General features: G+C 32.5%; 2 protein-coding genes across 2 annotated transcripts; one reads left to right on the top strand and one right to left on the bottom strand.

Annotated features, from left to right (window-relative positions):
• The first annotated feature begins 1,782 nt into the window (after positions 1–1,782).
• Positions 1,783–3,849, top strand: LOC129949640 (SH3 domain-containing protein Dlish). Its single transcript, XM_056061212.1, has 3 exons — positions 1,783–2,135; positions 2,434–3,545; positions 3,603–3,849. The coding sequence occupies exons 1-3, from the start codon at positions 2,087–2,089 to the stop codon at positions 3,765–3,767; spliced, it is 1,326 nt and encodes a 441-aa protein (XP_055917187.1). The 5' UTR covers positions 1,783–2,086; the 3' UTR covers positions 3,768–3,849.
• Positions 3,850–7,974: 4,125 nt separating this feature from the next.
• On the bottom strand, positions 7,975–14,529 carry LOC129951940 (sorting nexin-16). Its single transcript, XM_056064308.1, has 3 exons — positions 13,316–14,529; positions 13,112–13,248; positions 7,975–9,322 (listed from the first exon to the last, which is right to left on the bottom strand). The coding sequence occupies exons 1-3, from the start codon at positions 14,243–14,245 to the stop codon at positions 9,244–9,246; spliced, it is 1,146 nt and encodes a 381-aa protein (XP_055920283.1). The 5' UTR covers positions 14,246–14,529; the 3' UTR covers positions 7,975–9,243.
• Positions 14,530–19,129: the final 4,600 nt, after the last annotated feature.

Genomic DNA, 19,129 nt, shown 5'->3' on the forward strand with positions numbered 1-19,129 from the left:
AATTTATTTTCCTTAAAAGAAAAGTAAAACGTGACTCGAAAAAAAAATTAATTTAATCAAATAATTTAACTCCAACGGGTATCAATATTATGATTATAATAGAAAAATATCATTTGTTTATTTTTAGTAAAGATCAATTTTGCTACTTCAATGAAGTTGAATTTAATTCTGACAATTTCTGCCCAAAGAAATTTCTTTTGCAGATTTTGTTAGGAGGGGAAATTATTTTATTCTCTTATGAGTGCTCTCTTCTCATCTTTTGTCCAAAACTGCCAATTTTGTGAGGAATGTAACAGCATTTGAGCAACAATTATTGACAGTTGGTAGTTTTCTTCATGGTTGGGAACAGGCCTAGTACGGATATACATTTATTTTAAAAGTTTTTATTTTATTTTAAACAACGCTTTTTTTTCTTCTGTGAATGATCAAATGTCACAGGTCCGACGTCAAACTAAATATCGTAATAAAAAACAAATCTGACCGTGGCAAATGCTTCTATATTTATAAAACATCAAAAAAGGTACTTTAGAGAAGGAGTAATGAATAATGCGACAGATTTGTTTTGATAATAAGAAATGTTCAAAAGTGAGGATTGCAAAATTAAATTTCAATAATAAATACAATTAATTATGGACTGTAAATTTATTGAATTTCTACAAAAATTGTTTTTATAGTTCTTAGACAATCAACAATAATTTAGAATATTCTAAGTCCAAGGTGCGTTTGGTAGCGAAAAAAGAACATTGTTTTAAATTTCAAGATTCTAGATAAACTTCACTTATACTATTTCATGAACGTTTTTTTTTATTAATGGAACATATTAATCCAAGGCTTAGCTCATTTTAGTAGTAAGACAATTCAATAAAGCTGGAATAAACTATTTCTATTAGTAGGGCTACATCCAAAATACTTCTGGGTTTTTTGAATTTAAAATTAGTACTTCATATCGACAAATTAAGGTTTGTTTGATTTATTTTTATTTTTTTAGAACTGTCACTATTTAGACATGTTCAGATAACGTTTCATAGTTTTTAAGAAAAATAGATCAGCATTTGTTATAATAGCCGCTCATCTTATCTGTATCAGATCATTTTGATAATAAAACAATATTGGATCATCATATTTTTTATTATTTTAAGTTTGGTAGTAGTGTTAATTCGTTCTTTCAAAAGTGACATTTCAAAATAAATTAAAATAAATAAAGTAAAAAAACAATCAAAACATGAAATGAAAGCTGCTGTGGTTGATGTAAGGATTTATTTTTATTTTTTTGTCTTTTTATAAAAAAAACTTCATATTTGTAGTTCTTATTTGAAAGCAATGAAAGCGATGAATAATTATGGAATAATATAATATATAAAACTGTAATACAATTTGTTTGATGCATTAAGATTTTTTTATTTTTTCAATTTTTAACCCAAATGAAATTTTGTTTAAAATACTCGCTGATCACTTATATTTATTTTTCTTAATGAAAAGAAATTTTTAGTTTGGTAATATTCTTTTCTTTCTTTTGACATGAGGCTTGGAAAACTTAAAATTGTATGAAGCCCCATATAATTATTACTCATTTGATGTGTTATTAACATTTACGAAGCGAAAATATATCTTCTTTCTATTTTTTTATATTTTAATTGTTAATTTTTACTAAATCTTGTTAAAAACATCCCTGCCTCTTGAAGATTCAATTGGTATAAACACTTGTCAAAATCCAACAACAACTCCAAAAACAAAACTCGTCTACACCTTCTCCCTAAATGTAGATAAAAACACCAAATCCATTCCACATGCCATCAGCCAGATGTCGCTACTAGTAAATAAAACCACCACTACAAAAATATTCTTGCATTCAGCACAAACTAAAATTCAGAAAGACAACAAATAACCTGTGTGGTATTTAACCAAAGAATTTCCATCATTTTAATAAAAACAAAAAAAAAATACTTAAATAAATTATTAAATAAACAAATTTGACATTTCAAACTCCGTCTGGGAGTACGACGATAGAGTGTGAAATGAAATAAACTAAATTATAAATCCATCCGCTTTAACAGTAGGATTCTCCAAGAGGAAAAATTCACCCAAAATGGCATTCTTGTGTCCCGTCAGAATACGGCGAGGAAAAAAGAAAAAATGTAAGCTAAACTTTAAATCAATCTTGAAAAGAAGAACTCTTCAATGTGAATATTCTTAAGATAAGAATAAAATAGAAAATAAGATTAATTTTCAGTCAGTTTTAAATTTGTATGGAAATCTTAAACGAAAGAGTTGATGCAAAAACTTGTTTTCTTTTCCACACACATTTTCCCCTTGACAACGTTGAACAACAACAACAACAACAATGCGACTATTGCTGCAATCAAGTGCATCACCTGTTGCCATACGACGACCACAATGTAATGCAATAATTTTCTTTTTTTTCTCGCCCTGCAGCTTCCAACAACGACGTGGATAAGGAACTCTCGCGGCCGGGATCGGGACTGGGGCTTAATCATGGCATGGGACGGATCACTGGCTCAGCCAGTATTGAGACACTTGTTCGGGTGGGAATCGAAAAGGAGCATGGACTTAGTCCAGATTCGAAAATGGTTGTACTGCATGATTTCACACCGTGCGTCGATGATGAGTTGGAAGTGAAACGAGGGCAAATAGTAAACATACTCTACCGAGAAAATGACTGGGTGTATGTCATCGGGCAGGATACTCGACAGGAGGGCTTCATACCACACTCGTATTGTGCTCCCTACAACACCCAGTTAGCTGATTTAGCCATAAAAAAGAAGCTGCCTAGAGATCAGAGTCTGCCCAATGATTTGACCGAGGGCATCCATAGTGATGCCCTCAAATTGGAACTCTTAGATGATCCACTACCACAATTGGGCATAATTGGTGGAGGCGGAGGCATGGGCGGTGGTGGAGGTGGAGGTAGTGGAGGTTTGAGCAATGGAATGCAATCCCCGTTAAAAAACTCACAGGCGAGTTTAAGCTCGGAGCCGGATTTCTTGCCGTTTGCCAAAGATCCCAGTGGTCGATACATCGTCCTGTACACATTTATAGCCCGCGACGAGAATGATGTATCGGTGGAGCGGGGCGAATTTGTCACAGTTCTAAATCGAGAAGATCCCGATTGGTATTGGATTGTGAGAAGTGATGGCCAAGAAGGTTTCATTCCATCGGGCTTCGTTTATCCAGCTGATAGTGTATTACAAACTAAGCCTTTAGGAGGACAAAGTCCGGCTAAGCACCTGAATCCTGATTTATGTGCAAACAATGGATTAGTGAGTAACAACAATAATAATAACAATCCCTTGCAAAATGGTCAAATCGGACCACCTAGTAATACACAAAATGCCGCTGCGATAGTCGGCGGCGGCGGTGGTGGTGGTGTCGGCAATGGGCAAATGACACAGTCAATGAATAACAACTGTGGAACACTACAAACAGGTGGAGGCGGCAACGGAGGTGGTCCGCCTCAACAGCTTGGAGTCGGAGCCGATGATTTGAGATATCATGGAACTGAATTGGTCATGTTGTATGATTATAAGGTAAGTTAGTTTAAATCTTAATTAAAGTCGTAATATTCTACTAAATTTCTTAAACAGGCACAAGCACCTGATGATTTGTCCGTTAGACGTGGCGATTGGATATATGCTGACCTTAACAATCAAACAGTAGACGGTTGGCTATGGGCCTATGCGCCGAAAACTCGCAAATACGGCTTCATACCAAAAGCCTATGCTCGTCCACCAGCCATGACAAGTCTTTAGACTCTAGATAGATACTATAAATTATATCTTTCAACATAATTATTTAAGTTATTAAAAACAAAAAAGACACAAAAATAAAAAGCCCATACAATTTGTATATTTTAATTTTAGAATTTTGTTTTTCCATAAATCTTCCATTTGCTTTAATCAACAATTAATATGAAAATTAGTTATTTAAGCAATAAATAATTTTATTTCAAACAAAAAACGAACAAAACAACTGAGACCATTTATAACACTGAGCATAATGTGCTTAGAAAATAAAATTTATAAAAAAAATTAAATTAAGTTGTTTTACTAACCAAGAAGTTAGTCCAGTAGTTTTCAAATAGGTCAATATTCTTGTATCGATGGGAAATTAAAATTAGCTTCTTGAAAAGACTGGTACACGAAAGTCATATCAATATTCTTTATTGTGAGTTTCTTCGCTCCTCTGATGAATGTGAATTTGTTTTGGAAGTCATTTTGCAGACAGACAATAACCGACAAAGTTTTTGGATATTTACTTTGTCATTTCTTTTAGGTATTTTTTGATAGATTTTTGTCATCATCGGCGGTGTAGAAATCGGTAGAGCGGTGAGTGCCCGGTTATATTGTAATTTCCTTCAACACGTGTCTAAACTTATTTCGTTCGTGATATAGTGTCATTCTGTTGCGCTCACAGAAGTTTCAAGTAGCCAGGGCTACGTTATCTGTTCAAGCTATCATTTTTTGCCACGTTTCCTTATCACTTTTACTCTTTTTTTGGAATTAAATTTGTCATCAGTGACTTTCATTTGAAAGTGTCTTGATATAAAAACTTTCTTGTATTGATCACGAGAGAGAAGTCTTAAATTTGACCAAATATTGGTTTTGAGTTTAAAAATCATCTGAGTAATTGGAATAATCGTGAATAAAATTTCCCACAAAATGTTTCCCCATCTTCAAAATTTGGTAGCTTGAGTTTTATTTATATAGTAAATAAGGGTTCTAGGGGACTTTGACTCTAATTTCAATGTGTAAAATTTAAGCTTGCAAGAAATAGTGTACAATCATGAATATTTCGAATTGCGAGGGAACTTTTAAACCCTTATTACCATTGGCGAGTCGAATAAATAAACGTGTGAGTGAGAAATTTGTATTAGCGTTCGTGAATTGAGAACCGTTGCTTCGACTTAAATGTCATACAATTTTTGTAGATTGATCTCACTCTATTGTCGCTATCGAATATTCGTTGATTTGAACGTCATTTGTGTTATTATTTGTCGAACGTTCATATTGTGTGAGAAAAGGTCGAAACAATGTAATGCAACAATGCATTTTTATTCAGCTGCAACAGTACAAAAGTTAGTCGAACTGTTGGGATCGAACCCAAGAGGTGTTGGAGAGTTTAACTCTTCAAAAAAAAAAAAAAAAAAACAAAGGAATATTGGAACCAATTGGCTGCAACCCTCAACTCACTTGGGCCACCTACTCGCGATGGAAAAGAAAAATTATTGAACGACGTTCTCCTCTTTGGCACCACGTTTCAAGAACTGACTTAAGATTACTGGAGTTCTATACAAAGGAATCATGGGTTGATCCAGGATATCTTGAGTCAACATAACGAACACACATTTTATGGTCACACCTTAAAAACTTGCACTAAAAACCAAAAGCTACTATTGGGGAAAAAACTTACTATCATTGCGTTTAAACTGTAATATCCTTTTCTGCTAAGGCCGCCAATTCACGACACAAAATAACTGCGCAAACTGAAATTTTACTCAAGTCGGTTTGTGCAAAACACGATACAAGTGAACTGCACAGTTCTCAATTTAAAAAAGTTTTCGTTCGTTGAACATGAGTGCAAAATTAGCTCTTTATATATTGCTTGCTATTGCAATAAAAAAAAATGAAATTTTAGTGCAAAAAAAGATCATAGGCTTTACTTTTCATTATCCTGTTGCTATATTCCGGGCTTTTTATTTTCCATAGAGCCGGGTGTTCTTTATAAAGTTCGAGGAACTCGCTCCAGAACTTTTGTTCATCAGCCATTATAAAAAAAAAAAACAATGTATAGTGGCGTAAATAAAATTTGTATACTGAGCGGTTGCACAGTTTTTGACATTCACTACACAAACCCCAGTTTGCGCAGTTATTTTGGCACAAAATAACTGAAACACAGTTTAGTTGTGTTGTGAATGGGGTTGTTTGAGCGGTTTGTGCAGTTAACTGTGTAAAAATTAAAACAATTTTGATATTTTTGCTCAAGTCTTAAATTTGTGCAGTTATTTGTGTCGTGAATGTCAAAAACTGTGCAACCGCTCAGTATACAAATTTTATTTACGCCAGAATACGTTGGTCGCATTCGAAAAGCTAGTGGCTACGTAGTCGAAATTCAACTAGATTTGTGAATGCAAAACTTCACTACAAAGCTAGTCAATCCTGAGCTGTCATATTAATGACAAATACAAATATATAAAATAAGAAATATCTGTGTTTTCAGAACTTTAAATAGTTTATTTCTATTTAAATGCAATAAAATCAAAAAGAAGATATAAAGTGATTGATTTATATTTATTTATATTCAAATTTTGTTCCATGAATGCTGCGGCATACACTGGATCTGAAACAAAATTGTTAAGTGAATTGTTTTGTTTATTGCACTTAAAAAACATTACCTGTTAAGATTTTATTGCAAATTTCTTCATCTGCCTCTATTTCGTAATTTATTTCTAAATACTGCACAATAAGTTTCATTTTGAAATGTTTGTATCTTTTTTAAATTTTTTCAACAGCTGATTGTGAAACGTCAAAATCAGTGCCAACTAACTTTTTAGCCGAAATTTTTACACTACGTCGGAGGGGAAATTTCAACTACTTTTGTAGCTAGATTTAGCCAATCAGAACCCCTTGACTACGTAGCCACTAGCTTTTCGAATGCGACCGTTGTTTTTTTTATAGTGGCTGATGAACAAAAGTTCTGGAGCGAGTTCCTCGAACTTTATAAAGAACATCCGGCTCAATGGAAAATTAAAAGCCCGGAATATAGCAACGGGATAGTGAAAAGTAAAGCCTATAAGCTTTTTTTGCACTGGGTTTTGATTTTTTTCTTTATTGCAATAGCAAGCAATATATAAAGCGCTAATTTTGAACTCATGTTCAACGAACGAAAACTTTTTTAAACTGAGAACTGTGCAGTTCACTTGTATCGTGTTTTGCACAAACCGACTTGAGTAAAATTTCAGTTTGCGCAGTTATTTTGTGTCCTGAATTGGCTGCCTAAGATACTGATGACGCAACTCAATCGGAGTAACGATTTCTATATGGGTTCCGTCAACACATCCAAACAATGTTGGTAACCTGGCCGTTGAAAAAAATAGTTTCGTGCATTTTGCTTTTCATCGGTTGGCATGTTGAGACTGATCCAGGTTGGACATAATTTTTCTTCAATTGCACACACAAATTCTTTTAGTACTAAGGAAACCGAGGATTGTGACAGGCCTAAGTCAAAATCTTTTCCTACGCTGCTCTGATTACTCCCACTCGCAACAAATCTAAGGGCAGAAGCTAAATTTACTATAGCAGGGATTAAGGAGGTGCTTGCATGTTTGAATTGCCCTTCCAACTTATTTAATACGAATACAAACGCTTCATTATTCAGTCGAAAATATGATCTGAAACTAAAGGAATATATTAGAATTAAAAGAACTTACAGCACAAAATGTTTTTTTCTACTTACAGATGATTAGGGAGTTCCAAGACATTATGAGTTTTGCCAAATATTCTTGCGCAGTCAAAGCATTCTTACTTTGTTCTATAATTTTCGTTTTTTTTTCCAAAAAACAAATCTATGTTGCTTATCATTTTGGTTTGTTTTGTACTTCTATTAAATATGAAAATTATCAATTAATAAACACAATAGTTTTTTTGAAATATCATGAGTTGACGTTTATTTATGTCTGTTATTTTTTTTATGGTAGCACTGAATTTCGAACTTGATTTGTAAAGTTCGCCAACCGTGGTATGTCGAATGTGTTAGTTCGCTTATGAAAATATCTCACTTCAAACGTTCGATTCGCAAACCATAATAGGGGTACTATTCCCAACAGCCCCCAATTTTCCCCAAATTTCCAATCCGTCCGCTGTTAGAAATTGATATAATAAATATTGTAAACCAAAACAAAAACTATTTTTTTCTAAATATAAAAAATCTGTGTATATATTTATGAAAAAAAGATTTGCATAGTTTTGTATAAAAATACGATTACGTTTTTATTGCTTTGTTACTTAGGTTCTAATGATTTTATTTTATGATATTAATTTCATAAAACTACTACCGTGATTTTCTTACTACTTTTGTGTGCACCAATTCCAGACAAAATCAACAACTAGTGTTTCCTTTTTCTTATAATCTAGAAAAGGAAATCAGTTTTATTGGTCACAAGTGCATATATTTTTCTAGCAAACTGGAGTAGTGAGTAGACTAAAACAATAACAATTCTTCTTTTTAATTTGTGTGAATACTCATTTTTGATTTTATATTTTTGTGAATAGAAACAAAAAAAATCACGACTTAAAAATCTATTTAGAACTTGTTCTCCAAGGTCTTTGTAAAGTTTCTTAAATGATGATATGTTAATTATCAAATTCATGTGGAATTTACAATGAGAAAAGGTTCTATTAACAGTCTGGGTTCTTTGTGGTTAAATCAAGTATTGAATAGCACATATTGATAGGTAAAAGAAGAACTTTTTCAAATAAATTAATTAAATAAAATGGGTGAATAAATCAAATGAACAATTTTTATTAAGTTTTTTTTTTATACATCAGTATTTTAATCAGAACAAAAGAAGCACTCTATAGATTATACCAAGTCGTTATAGAATGTACATAAGACTGGAATACAGCATCAAACAATAATATCAGTTCTTTGAAAATGTAAACATTGCATGAATTATATAAAAATGATAACTTTACTCCGACATTGTGAAAACATTATCTTTAAAAACAAATACAAAATTAAAATATTTAGTAACATCCACCTTTGTAAGATTTGTTTGTTTTTTTCTTTTTAAATTTAACTACAATAATTTTTTATTTGTAAATGATAACAAATTTTTCTCTATTAAAATATATATATTTGAGAATAATTTTGTTGTAATGAAATACAACAAGTCTTTGTCCTATTTATTAAAAAAAATGTGTATATAAATATATATATATGTAACTGTTATAGACTTAACGAATAATTATATATTTTTTGAATTATAAAATATTGAAGTTATATTTTTTGTATTGCTTTTAGTTTCGTATTTTTTAAAAATGTTTATTTTTTTGTAATCTACGAGAAACAATTCTTTGAGAATTAGTCTTTTCTTTTTTGTAAGGATAAATATTTTTGTTGTCATTTATTATTTAAACAAAAGTTTTATAAATTTACGTATACTTAAACTACTGCATTAATGTTGCTTATAGCGTCTGGATAATTTTAGTTTGTGACCTTGCCACTGTGTTATTGTGACGCTTTAGGCAGTTGAGTTGTTGTTGTAGAACCATTTGGTGTACATTTGGCGCATCCAATTGAGATTTTCCTAGAAAATGAAAATATGAGTGTTTCGTTAAGCTTATATTTTATAAAGAAATTTAAATTTTCCACTTGAATGGGAAATTGAATTTCACAAAAATTTCTTTACTTTTTAATTTATTATTTTTTTTTCGAAAACCGTTTAAGCAAGTTTTTCTAAACACACTTTTCAAATATTGTTTAAGAAAGATTTTTGGTATTCAGTTGCTTAGAGCTTTTAAAAATATTTTTTAAATTTGAATTTCGTTAAAAACTGTTGACCCATTTTTTAAATATCAATTTAAAAAAAAATGAATATTTTTTGTTTAACCATTTTTCATAAAACGTTATGTAGACAATGTTAAAGCTTGTTCAGAAAAAATATTTTTAATTAGTTCGTATATTTGTAAGAAACTTTATAAACAAAATAACGGTACTATGGGGAGGATCTCTCTGCCGTATTATGTGAACGTCTGAAGCTGTTCGTCAACAACCTGATAGGTCCTTATCAGTGTGGCTTCCGACCAGGAAGGTCCACTATCTTGGAAAAAACCCATTAACTTCAAATCGATACACCATCTCTTTATCGCTTTTTAAAGCCGCGTATGACAGCATCTATAGGGAAGAGCCCTACCGAGCAATGTCTAGTTTTGGCATCCCTGTCAAACTTATCCGTTTGTGCAGAATGACGATGGAGAATGCACGCTGCTCTATCAACTTCGGAAAGGATCTCACTGAGGCATTTGCTGTCAAAAAAGGTTTTAGACAAGGCGATGCACTGTCATGCGACTTCTTCAACATCATTCTTTAAAGAATTGTGCAAAACTCAACGGTCAACATTAGAGGCACAATCTTCCAAAGGTCCATCCAATTACTCGGATACGCAGATGATATTGACATAATTGGAAGATCAAAGCGTGATGTCAGTGGAGCGTTTTTGAGCATTGCGACGGAAGCGAAGAAGATGGGTTTAGTGGTCAATGAGGGCAAGACCAAGTATATGCTGTCATCAAAAAAAGACACTGAACGTCGACGTCTTGGACAAAACGTCACCATGGACAGCTATAACTTTGAGGTAGTTAAGGACTTTTTCTATCTAGGCACCGCTATTAATACAGACAACGACACCAGCGCTGTAATCAAATGAAGAATAACTCTTGCAAATCGCTGCTTCTTTGGACTTAGAAGGCAATTGAGAAGTAAAGTCCTCTCTCGAGCATGTAAAATCACCATCTATAAGACACTCATCATCCCGGTTCTCATTTATGGCGCTGAGGCCTGGACCCTGTCAAAGAAAGATGAGAGCGTCTTAGGATGCTTCGAGAGAAAAATTCTTCGGGTGACTCAGGTGGCGCACGCAGGTGGGTAAGGACCAACTTTGCGTACGAAATTGGAGACAGATAGCTAGGGACCGAGCAGGACCGCCACCTTAAATAAGTAAGTAAGTATGGGGAGAATCAAAAATATGTTCTTTTTTTTTTAAAAGAAGACAACATTTTAGAGGAAATATTCATAAAATTTATCAAAAATCAATTTGAGAAAATTCAAATCCTCGGTTTTTGGTCTTAAACAAAAATTTAAAAGCTTTTAAAACTATTCAAAGCTTTCACTTGATTTATGCTCAGTTTAGTTGGTCATTTAGAAATTAAAAGACTTACTACTGAACAATATAATGGCAAGCTCTTATTTCATAATAAAGCTAAATTCTTGGCGTTTCATTTCTCCCAAAAAACCGCAAGTCTAAAAAATACCCTTTTCTTTTCATGTGGCGCAAGTGAAAAGGGAGGGTTTCGAAGGAAGATGTCGGTGTACATTCGTTTTGAATTCTTTAACATTACAACGATACGAAAAGACAGAACATGGGAAGAGATTCCACGTTCGCATAGTACCGATAAAGAACGAATCTCTGTATTTCCTAAGCATGGTCGTTCTTAGAAGCACGAGAATTACTGTTTTAGGAGAACAATGGAAATAAATAATAATAAAAATTGCAATTATAAGATGGTTTAAACTTTAACCATCCAGTTAACTTATTCTTAATTGAAATGAAAGGAACAGAGGCTTAGTGAAGATTAGAATAAAGGTTTTTTTCTAATAAACGAGTTAAAAAATAAATTATGTGGCGCAATACTACTAGTGCCTTAAAAATCTAAATCATTTCTGTGGACAAGTGATTAAAGGGTTGAAGGTGACCTATAGCTTACTCGTATATGCAAATTCGAATGGAAAATTTGGGAAAACACTTTTCATGAGAAGAATTACTCTTGGAGTATCTGTCAATTCCTCACAAAAAGCAGTATCCCTAAAAAAAACTTTAAGTGGCACAAAGAGGGATTAAACCGAAAACCTTTAGCATGTAATTCCTACACACTAACCATCACAACGATAATTAAGTTGAATTTGAAACTTTTCTTGCAATGTTTTCAAATAAATTACCATTTTGATCGGTCAATAGAATAGGTTCACATGTATTCATATTATAGAGAAAATGAGGGAAACATTAGAACAAAAACAAATCTTTTTAAAGCTAGCTATTTTTTTTTATTCATGTAGTACTGAGTCGACCCTTGTTTTGTGTCACAGACTTGTAGACTTCACGGACGAGCCATCCCCAAATATTCTCAATAATATTTAGGTCTGGTGAGTAGGAAGGCCATTCCAACAATACAACATTTTGTTGGTTTGTCCAGGCTTTTACAACCCTGGCGGTATGGATGAGGGCGTAATCTTGCTGAAAAGTCCATTTAGTGGGTCCAAACATTTCACTGAATTTCGTAAAAGCCCTTTCAAGAATGCTTTTGTATGAGTTTACCATCGTTCGTGATGATGGAAATTATAGCTCAATAGTTCCAAAATACGATATTGCACCCCAAACCATAAAACCCCCTTCACGGCTATGATGACGCAGAAAAAATAATTTCTCTTTTCGTAGATCATGGTAATAATAATTAAATCCGACCGGGCCATCGAGATTACATTCTTTTTCATCTGTGGAGCCTGCAGGATTCAAGCCGCTTTTCCCTTCTTTGTGGGTTAAGTAGAGGCTTCTTCTTCAGTTTTATGCGCTTGATGTTTGGGGCACTCCTCATAACTTTTTTAACCGTGGAATAACTTGCTGTTGTTCCAGATGATGTGTTTATTTGAGGAGCTGACTGACAAGCATTAAACGCCAATCGAGCATCAATCTCCTTTCAGCAGGTGACGTTACTTTTGGGCGTCCTTTCATTTGCTTCCCATAGTTTTCTTTATTTTTCCAAAAAATTACTCACAATATTTTGCGATCTTCCATTTTTTTTTTGCATTTTATAGTGTGCTTGCAATTTACCGTTATCACATATTTTTATTTGTCACTTTCTTGTAAATAGATGGATAATGAGATATGATTTCAGAATACAAAAGAAAAAAGCTTTTTGCAAAGCTCTTCTCTAGAGAAAAAAGCCTTTTCACTTGTAAAAGTTGTGAACCTATTCTATTGGCCGGCAGTGTATTTTAGTCGATCCATTATAAACAATTTTGGTAAGTGTTGTAGAAAATAGGGGTCAAACCATAGGAGACTTCTAAGGTTTGGAAGAAACTTTACGACGATGTTTTGAGTGACGTAACGAGTCAATAATAATATTTCCAACAATTATTTTAAATAGGTTCTTAACCGATACAATTTTTTCTATATTCTGAGAGTACAGAAATCAGGGATATAATAAATAAATAACATCAAAATCATAAATTATTGAAAATCATAAATTATTGAAAATCCCAAAACTATTTGAAACTTCTTGAGTATTTGTTGTTTGCAATTTAAAAACAAAACAAAATGTACCTTAAGTTCTCTTTGAGTTGTTCGTTCTCCATTAGAACTGCACTTAGCTTTTGTTGCGTACTGAGAATCAAATCATTCTTGCTGTTGATTTGCATCTTCAAATGTGCTATTGTTTCTTCTTGTGCCTCAAATATTGCCTAGAAAGTGAAACAAACATTAAATCAAAAACTACCTAAATAAAATATAAATTCAACAAATTCTTACCCTACATTCTTCCATGCTCTCCGAATACGTCGGTGGTTCGTCCAAACAGAAGAACTCTCGCACCAGCTTAAACTTACGTAGCTCCTCCTTGGACATAATCGAATTCACAAACATTTGCAGACCCTGCACTCGATTATCCAAAAACACCGAATTGAAATTATCACCAAATATTTTCTTACGCGGCAAATGAAGCGTCAATGTGGGAAATGCCTGCTTGAGCTTATTATTAAGACGAACGAAGTCAGTGTAGCGTCGCAGAACCAACCAGCAATCGTTTGTGAATGGGTTCTCCACACGCAGCTTATAGACAGTGAATCTGGCTCGTTCCTCCATAACTTCATAGCCGATTATAGGAATGCGAACAGCACTGGCATCGGTGAAGCCAGTCCTCTCGCCGAACTCCGACGACGCCACACTCCGGTTGAAGCGATGGGAATTGGAAATGCTGCACTCACTCATGCGTCGTCTGGTCTCGTTGAGTGATATGCTGTTTTGCGATGTACTGGTTCCTCTGCTCTCGGCAAAGCTAGATCTCGATAGATATCGATCACTGTGAGCACCTTGGAGGGGCATTGCTTCAGGTCGTCTAATTGCACCACCGCTGCTATTATTGCTATTGCTGTGAACAGTGCTATGCACGGAAATAGTCTTCAGACAAACCTCTGACTTAGCACCAATTAGATTTGAGTTCCCCTTGAATGAGGCTGCTAATTTTTGCACATCACCGTCAGATTTGGACATCAATCTCGACGTGTACAGAGAATGGCCAGTGTCTGCTGTTCTCGATATGTCCGGATAGGATCGCGATAGTTTACGCAGTTCTGGCTGAGTTTCGGGTAAGAACTTTCGTGGTCGAGAGGCTGGCAAGTATTTCTTATATGGTTTAGAGCTATCGCGTTTTTTGATTGCCCGCAGGGACATTTTATTCATTTGATATTTGGCCTGACAAAGTTCTCAAATCTGAAGCCCGATCCAAAGTGTTGGGAATGTTTTTTAATTTCTCTTTTTATTTGCATACCTGTGTTGAGATTCAAATTGATTTAACATTACAACAATGAAGGACTAAATTATTTTATGTATTTGGGATGGTGATATTTTATTTTGTGCAACAAGAGAAAACCAAAGAATAAAGTAAAATAAAAAACGAAGAAATACGAAAATCAACAAGAGCAACAAGCGAAGTAGAAAATTTATGACAATGACAAATAAAAATAAATGATTGGATATGGATGGGATGGCAGATTGATGACAGGTGGCTCTAATTACTTTTGCTTTTTTGTGGACTGAATGCAATCGTTTTAGGGATGTTTGATTGAAAATGTTGAGTGGACTTTAAGCATGAAACGCATTTGAATATTTGTTTAGTTCGAAATAATCAATGAACTTAATGGATTATATTCATAGATGTTTGCTAAACTCTTTCTAAGTTGTTACTAAGCAAGTCCAGAGTTTGGGCTATTTATAAATAAATTTAAACCTAAGTTTAAAGCTTAACCTGTGGTTTAACTATAACCATGAGAAATGCTGTGTTTAAGTAGTTATTATCACAGTCAAATGTTATATTTGATTTTTGTTTGTGAATTGAAAAGCTGAAAAACTAAATCATATCAAATAAATTATACGTAAGCTTGCTTTCCAGAAAAATGTCGATTAATACCGCAATTGAAGAATATATAGATATCTTAGAGGAGTTTTAGTTATTTGGTGATCTATAAAATATGCCACCACGAAAAATAAAAATATATAAATCACGGTTCAATCCATTTGAATTAAGCGACAAGGATTTCTACGAAAGATAAAGAAGCAGTCACATTTGTTACAATTTACTTAATATTGGAGAGCTACCAAGTAAAAGAGGGTAATTCGTTTCTGGCAGTCTCTAGGTATTAACAGCATTGAATTTAATTTCTAATTTTATTAAATAGTTATATTTTAATAACTTTTGTCCACATCCAATTTGAGGAATGACAGCACAAAATAACAAAATTGAAAATATAACAACATTTTTTTGCTTTGACCCGTCATTTGAAGAATAATTGTAGTAGAATTGACTATGAATAAGAGCTATGTTTATTTAACCAATACGCCTTAGACTATATATCAAGACATCACGACTTTAGTAACTGTCTATGAAGACGCCCCAATGAGTTAAGGAAAAGTTGTGGTGTTTGAAGGTGGTTTTGCTTTTGTTTTGTTGGAATTTTTGTTTTCATTTCCATAGGTATTTTGACGTTCGATCTGTGACATTTCAAAATTGAGAAAAGAAAAAAAAAAAGAATTCATAATAATCTATTTTGTGTACCTAATATTTTTTAAAATTGGTGCTTAAACAATTGGTAATATTTTGGTTAACTTTACAAGGCAATGCTGATTGATAATTTCACTTATATAAGACAAAACATGAACACTACTTGAAAAACATTTTGCGAGCTTAAAATAAAAAAATAAAATTATTTAAGAGAAAAAGAAAAGTCTGGAATAGAGTAAGTACAACAGTCACATTGTAAACAATTTTTTTTAAGAATTATAAAATCAACAGGTTGGCAAGAAAAAAAAATACATTTTGAGAAGAAGACCTACCGAAAAATGGGGATTAATTTATTAATGAAAACCCAGGAAAGTTTGAAGTTGTATGTTTCTATCTTCAAAACTGGTTTCCATTTCAAAAAAAAGTATGCTCCATAGAATGTCGATACCACTTCCCAAAAGAATATTCTTCCCTTGAATATTCAAAAGAATCAGAAAATTTTCATGGGCAGAATTTTACACGAAAAAACTTGAAAGGTAATCACCGTCAGCTTTGTCTTGAAATTTAAATCAAATTAGAATTAACACAAAATACTTGACATTCGAATGAGTTCGAATAAGAATGAATTAGAGAACATTTATTTGAAACATATTTTTGAGAAGATTGAAATTTGTATTTTGTAGAGTAATATAAGTGGAAACGTAGTATAACTTTAAACAATCGTCAAACTTAATAGATTTTTGTGATGTTAAAAAATGGTCTAACTTTGGATACTGAAATTGATTGCGAGTGTATTTTAGTAATTAAAATGCCAGCTTTTTGTCTTTGTATTTCATCCGTGGCTTAGAAGTTTTGATTTGCCGATTTTGGGGAGACTGGAGTGGAATCGGCTTAGGTGATAGTTGACTATCATTTTTTTGATAGTCAAATTGACTATTATTTTCATTCCGTCTGTGTAAGATGATTCAACTCAATTCAATTTGATTGAACAATTCCAGATTCAAATTGTCAAAATTCATTGTTGCCTTGTTAAAATTTTAAATTAATTCTTATAAAATATATAAACAAAAGTATCAAATTGGCTGTGTTTAAAAACAAATCTTACATTTTTCGAATGTCGTAAGCTTTGTCGATCACATAAATGTGTTTTTTTTAACGAAAAAAAGTGAACTAGGAATATTTTCCAGTCGTTTGTGTAAGCGTCTAGTAGTTATTAGGAATAAACGTATTTTTTTAAAAGTGACTATCACCATACGCAGATCAAATTCGATCATTTTGATTGTCATTTATCAACAATCACCTTAGCCGATTCCACCCCTGATTTAAATTAATCCATGTTCTTCATTGCTACGCTTTTATTCAGTGGCCAATTTACTATCTAGGTAGGTAGAAATGGCGATCTCAAGGCAACCTAGCCTGAGATCCAATTAGTGCTGTAGTGCGCCGTTTTGATACCAAAAACTCGTTTGACCTGTGATAGAAAGGGAAAGATTTATAGAAAAGCTTTATAGCGATTATGTTAGAGCCATTTTGTCGCATTGAGAAAAAAGATTAGGTCTCTAATCTTTGTCTCAGATAGCTAATCAAGTTCGTGAAAGAATGCTTTTCTAAAGTATTTCATCCTAGTGTTTGCCAAAGCAGGACATTTGCAGAGGAAATGGATTATCGTTTTACTTTCTCTTTGGTCACTACAACTATGGTGTTGTAGGAGATACCCAACTTCTCCAACTTACTATCTAAAATCTTAATAATTCGTCCTTTAAAATCTTCTGTATCAATTGAATTTTCAACAATTTGAAAATCCAAAAACTTTTATGTAACTGAACTGTATCGAGGTCACGTTAAATTTGTTTGCTACTAAAATAATGATTTTTGAATTTAAAATTCTAATATTTCGTGCGTAAGTTTAAATTATTTTATTTATTTATTATTACAAAATAACTTCAAGCTTAAAATACACATAAGGCATTTATTTATCAGTGTGGTCTTTATTTCTGTATGAAAACTGTTACTGTGTAGATAACGACTTTTTTGGTCTTTATGTGCGAAGAGAGTTAATGAACGAAAAGATTCAATCGTGAACCGTACGAGCTGTATCAATATTAGAATGTTTACCAAAGAGCCATAACATTACAACAAAGCTCCAGCATAGAAACCTTTGAATCGCAGCCCTAATTATTGACACCCGAAAATTCAATTGCCATTTTCTTTGTAGCTCTTTGTCTTTGTAAGTTTTTTTTTAATTCAAATATACAAATTTTGTTCGTATTTCTGCGTTTTTAGTTTGGAGTTATATATTTTAAATTTCCTTTAATAAATTAGGTATTTAAAAATAAATCTTCAAAATGCCCATTGTGTTGCTTAAGGAGCAATAATTTAGTAAATCAATAAAGGGATTACTACTTCATGAATTCAAAAATAAGAACGTTTTTTTTAGAATTCTAAAATATAATATCTCAGAAACCTGACGTGATACATTTATTTTAAAGTCGGATTTGAGTTAAGACCATCAAAATTCTTTGGAAAAGTATAACTTTATTTTGAATAATTGTTATAAGAACGAAGCGTTTTAAAATATGTTTCGTAAAACATTTTAGTTTTATAAATCAAAAAAAGGTACAAAAAAAACTGTATGTTAAATTAATGGAAGGGTCCAAAATTTATATATTTTGAGCAATTTTAACAATTTTTGTCGTTGCTCTACATTATAAATTTCAAGCTTGCAAACAAGTAGATTAATTTCTTCGATTTTTCATTAAAAGAATTTTCAGATTGCCACGAAACTCTCCGAACTATGTGCTGTATCTAGAAATGAATTATGGATACACTTCAGAAGCATTTTAACTACGTAGTCAAAGTAATGAATCTGGCAGACAGCAGAATTCCAAAAATCATTCTTGAAACAGTTGTCCAAGCAAAAGGCTTTATGGTAGAAAGATGGGAGAGTCTTACTTTAATATGATGTATTGATGTTGAAATAGCAATGAATGTACAACCCGCCTTATAAGAGTCAAAATTCAACATGATTTTGGAAAAATTTGGAAGAGTACTGTATGGAAGATATGAGTCTGAATCTAGATCGATATTCAGGAACTACTACAGTCGTTTAAATTTTAGTTTAAAGAATAGATCGTATCTGATAAATAACAACACAATCGATAAAATTAGCATTATTCTTAATGCCACATCGACCCGATCTGTCTATATTATGTAGCCTTTGTAATATGGAAGATAACTTTCATTTTATTGCGGTGTGTCCAGTATGTCAATATTATTAAATGGAGAAGAAGGCTGGGACTCGCTTTATTATTATTCTCTTACTGGTCTTAAATATAGAAAACTTATAATCGAAGAAGATTTTTAAAATAAAAAAATTAAGAAAAATATTTATCAATGTAACTTATTACTCCTATTTTGTTAAATAAAATGTATTTGTTTTCGAAAACGTCGGTCTGGTAGACGGCCATAGCCATAAATATATTATATTATATTTTTTATATATTATATGAAAATGTTATACATACATGTTATATTGAAATGAAATGAGTCAAATAACTAACTAAACT

The sequence above is a fragment of the Eupeodes corollae genome, chromosome 3, assembly GCF_945859685.1.
Source record: "Eupeodes corollae chromosome 3, idEupCoro1.1, whole genome shotgun sequence".
In the NCBI taxonomy this organism is placed as follows: Eukaryota; Metazoa; Arthropoda; class Insecta; order Diptera; family Syrphidae; genus Eupeodes; species Eupeodes corollae.

Excerpts from the sequence above, each read along its gene's own strand:
- LOC129949640 (XM_056061212.1), top strand. The coding sequence starts at position 2,087 with ATGGCATTCTTGTGTCCCGTCAGAATACGGCGAGGAAAAAAGAAAAAA. Across the intron at positions 2,136-2,433 it reads GCGAGGAAAAAAGAAAAAAT|CTTCCAACAACGACGTGGAT; the intron begins GTAAGCTAAACT and ends CTCGCCCTGCAG. Across the intron at positions 3,546-3,602 it reads TCATGTTGTATGATTATAAG|GCACAAGCACCTGATGATTT; the intron begins GTAAGTTAGTTT and ends TTTCTTAAACAG.
- LOC129951940 (XM_056064308.1), bottom strand. The coding sequence starts at position 14,245 with ATGAATAAAATGTCCCTGCGGGCAATCAAAAAACGCGATAGCTCTAAA. Across the intron at positions 13,249-13,315 it reads AGAGCATGGAAGAATGTAGG|GCAATATTTGAGGCACAAGA; the intron begins GTAAGAATTTGT and ends TTCACTTTCTAG. Across the intron at positions 9,323-13,111 it reads CAACTCAAAGAGAACTTAAG|GAAAATCTCAATTGGATGCG; the intron begins GTACATTTTGTT and ends TTCATTTTCTAG.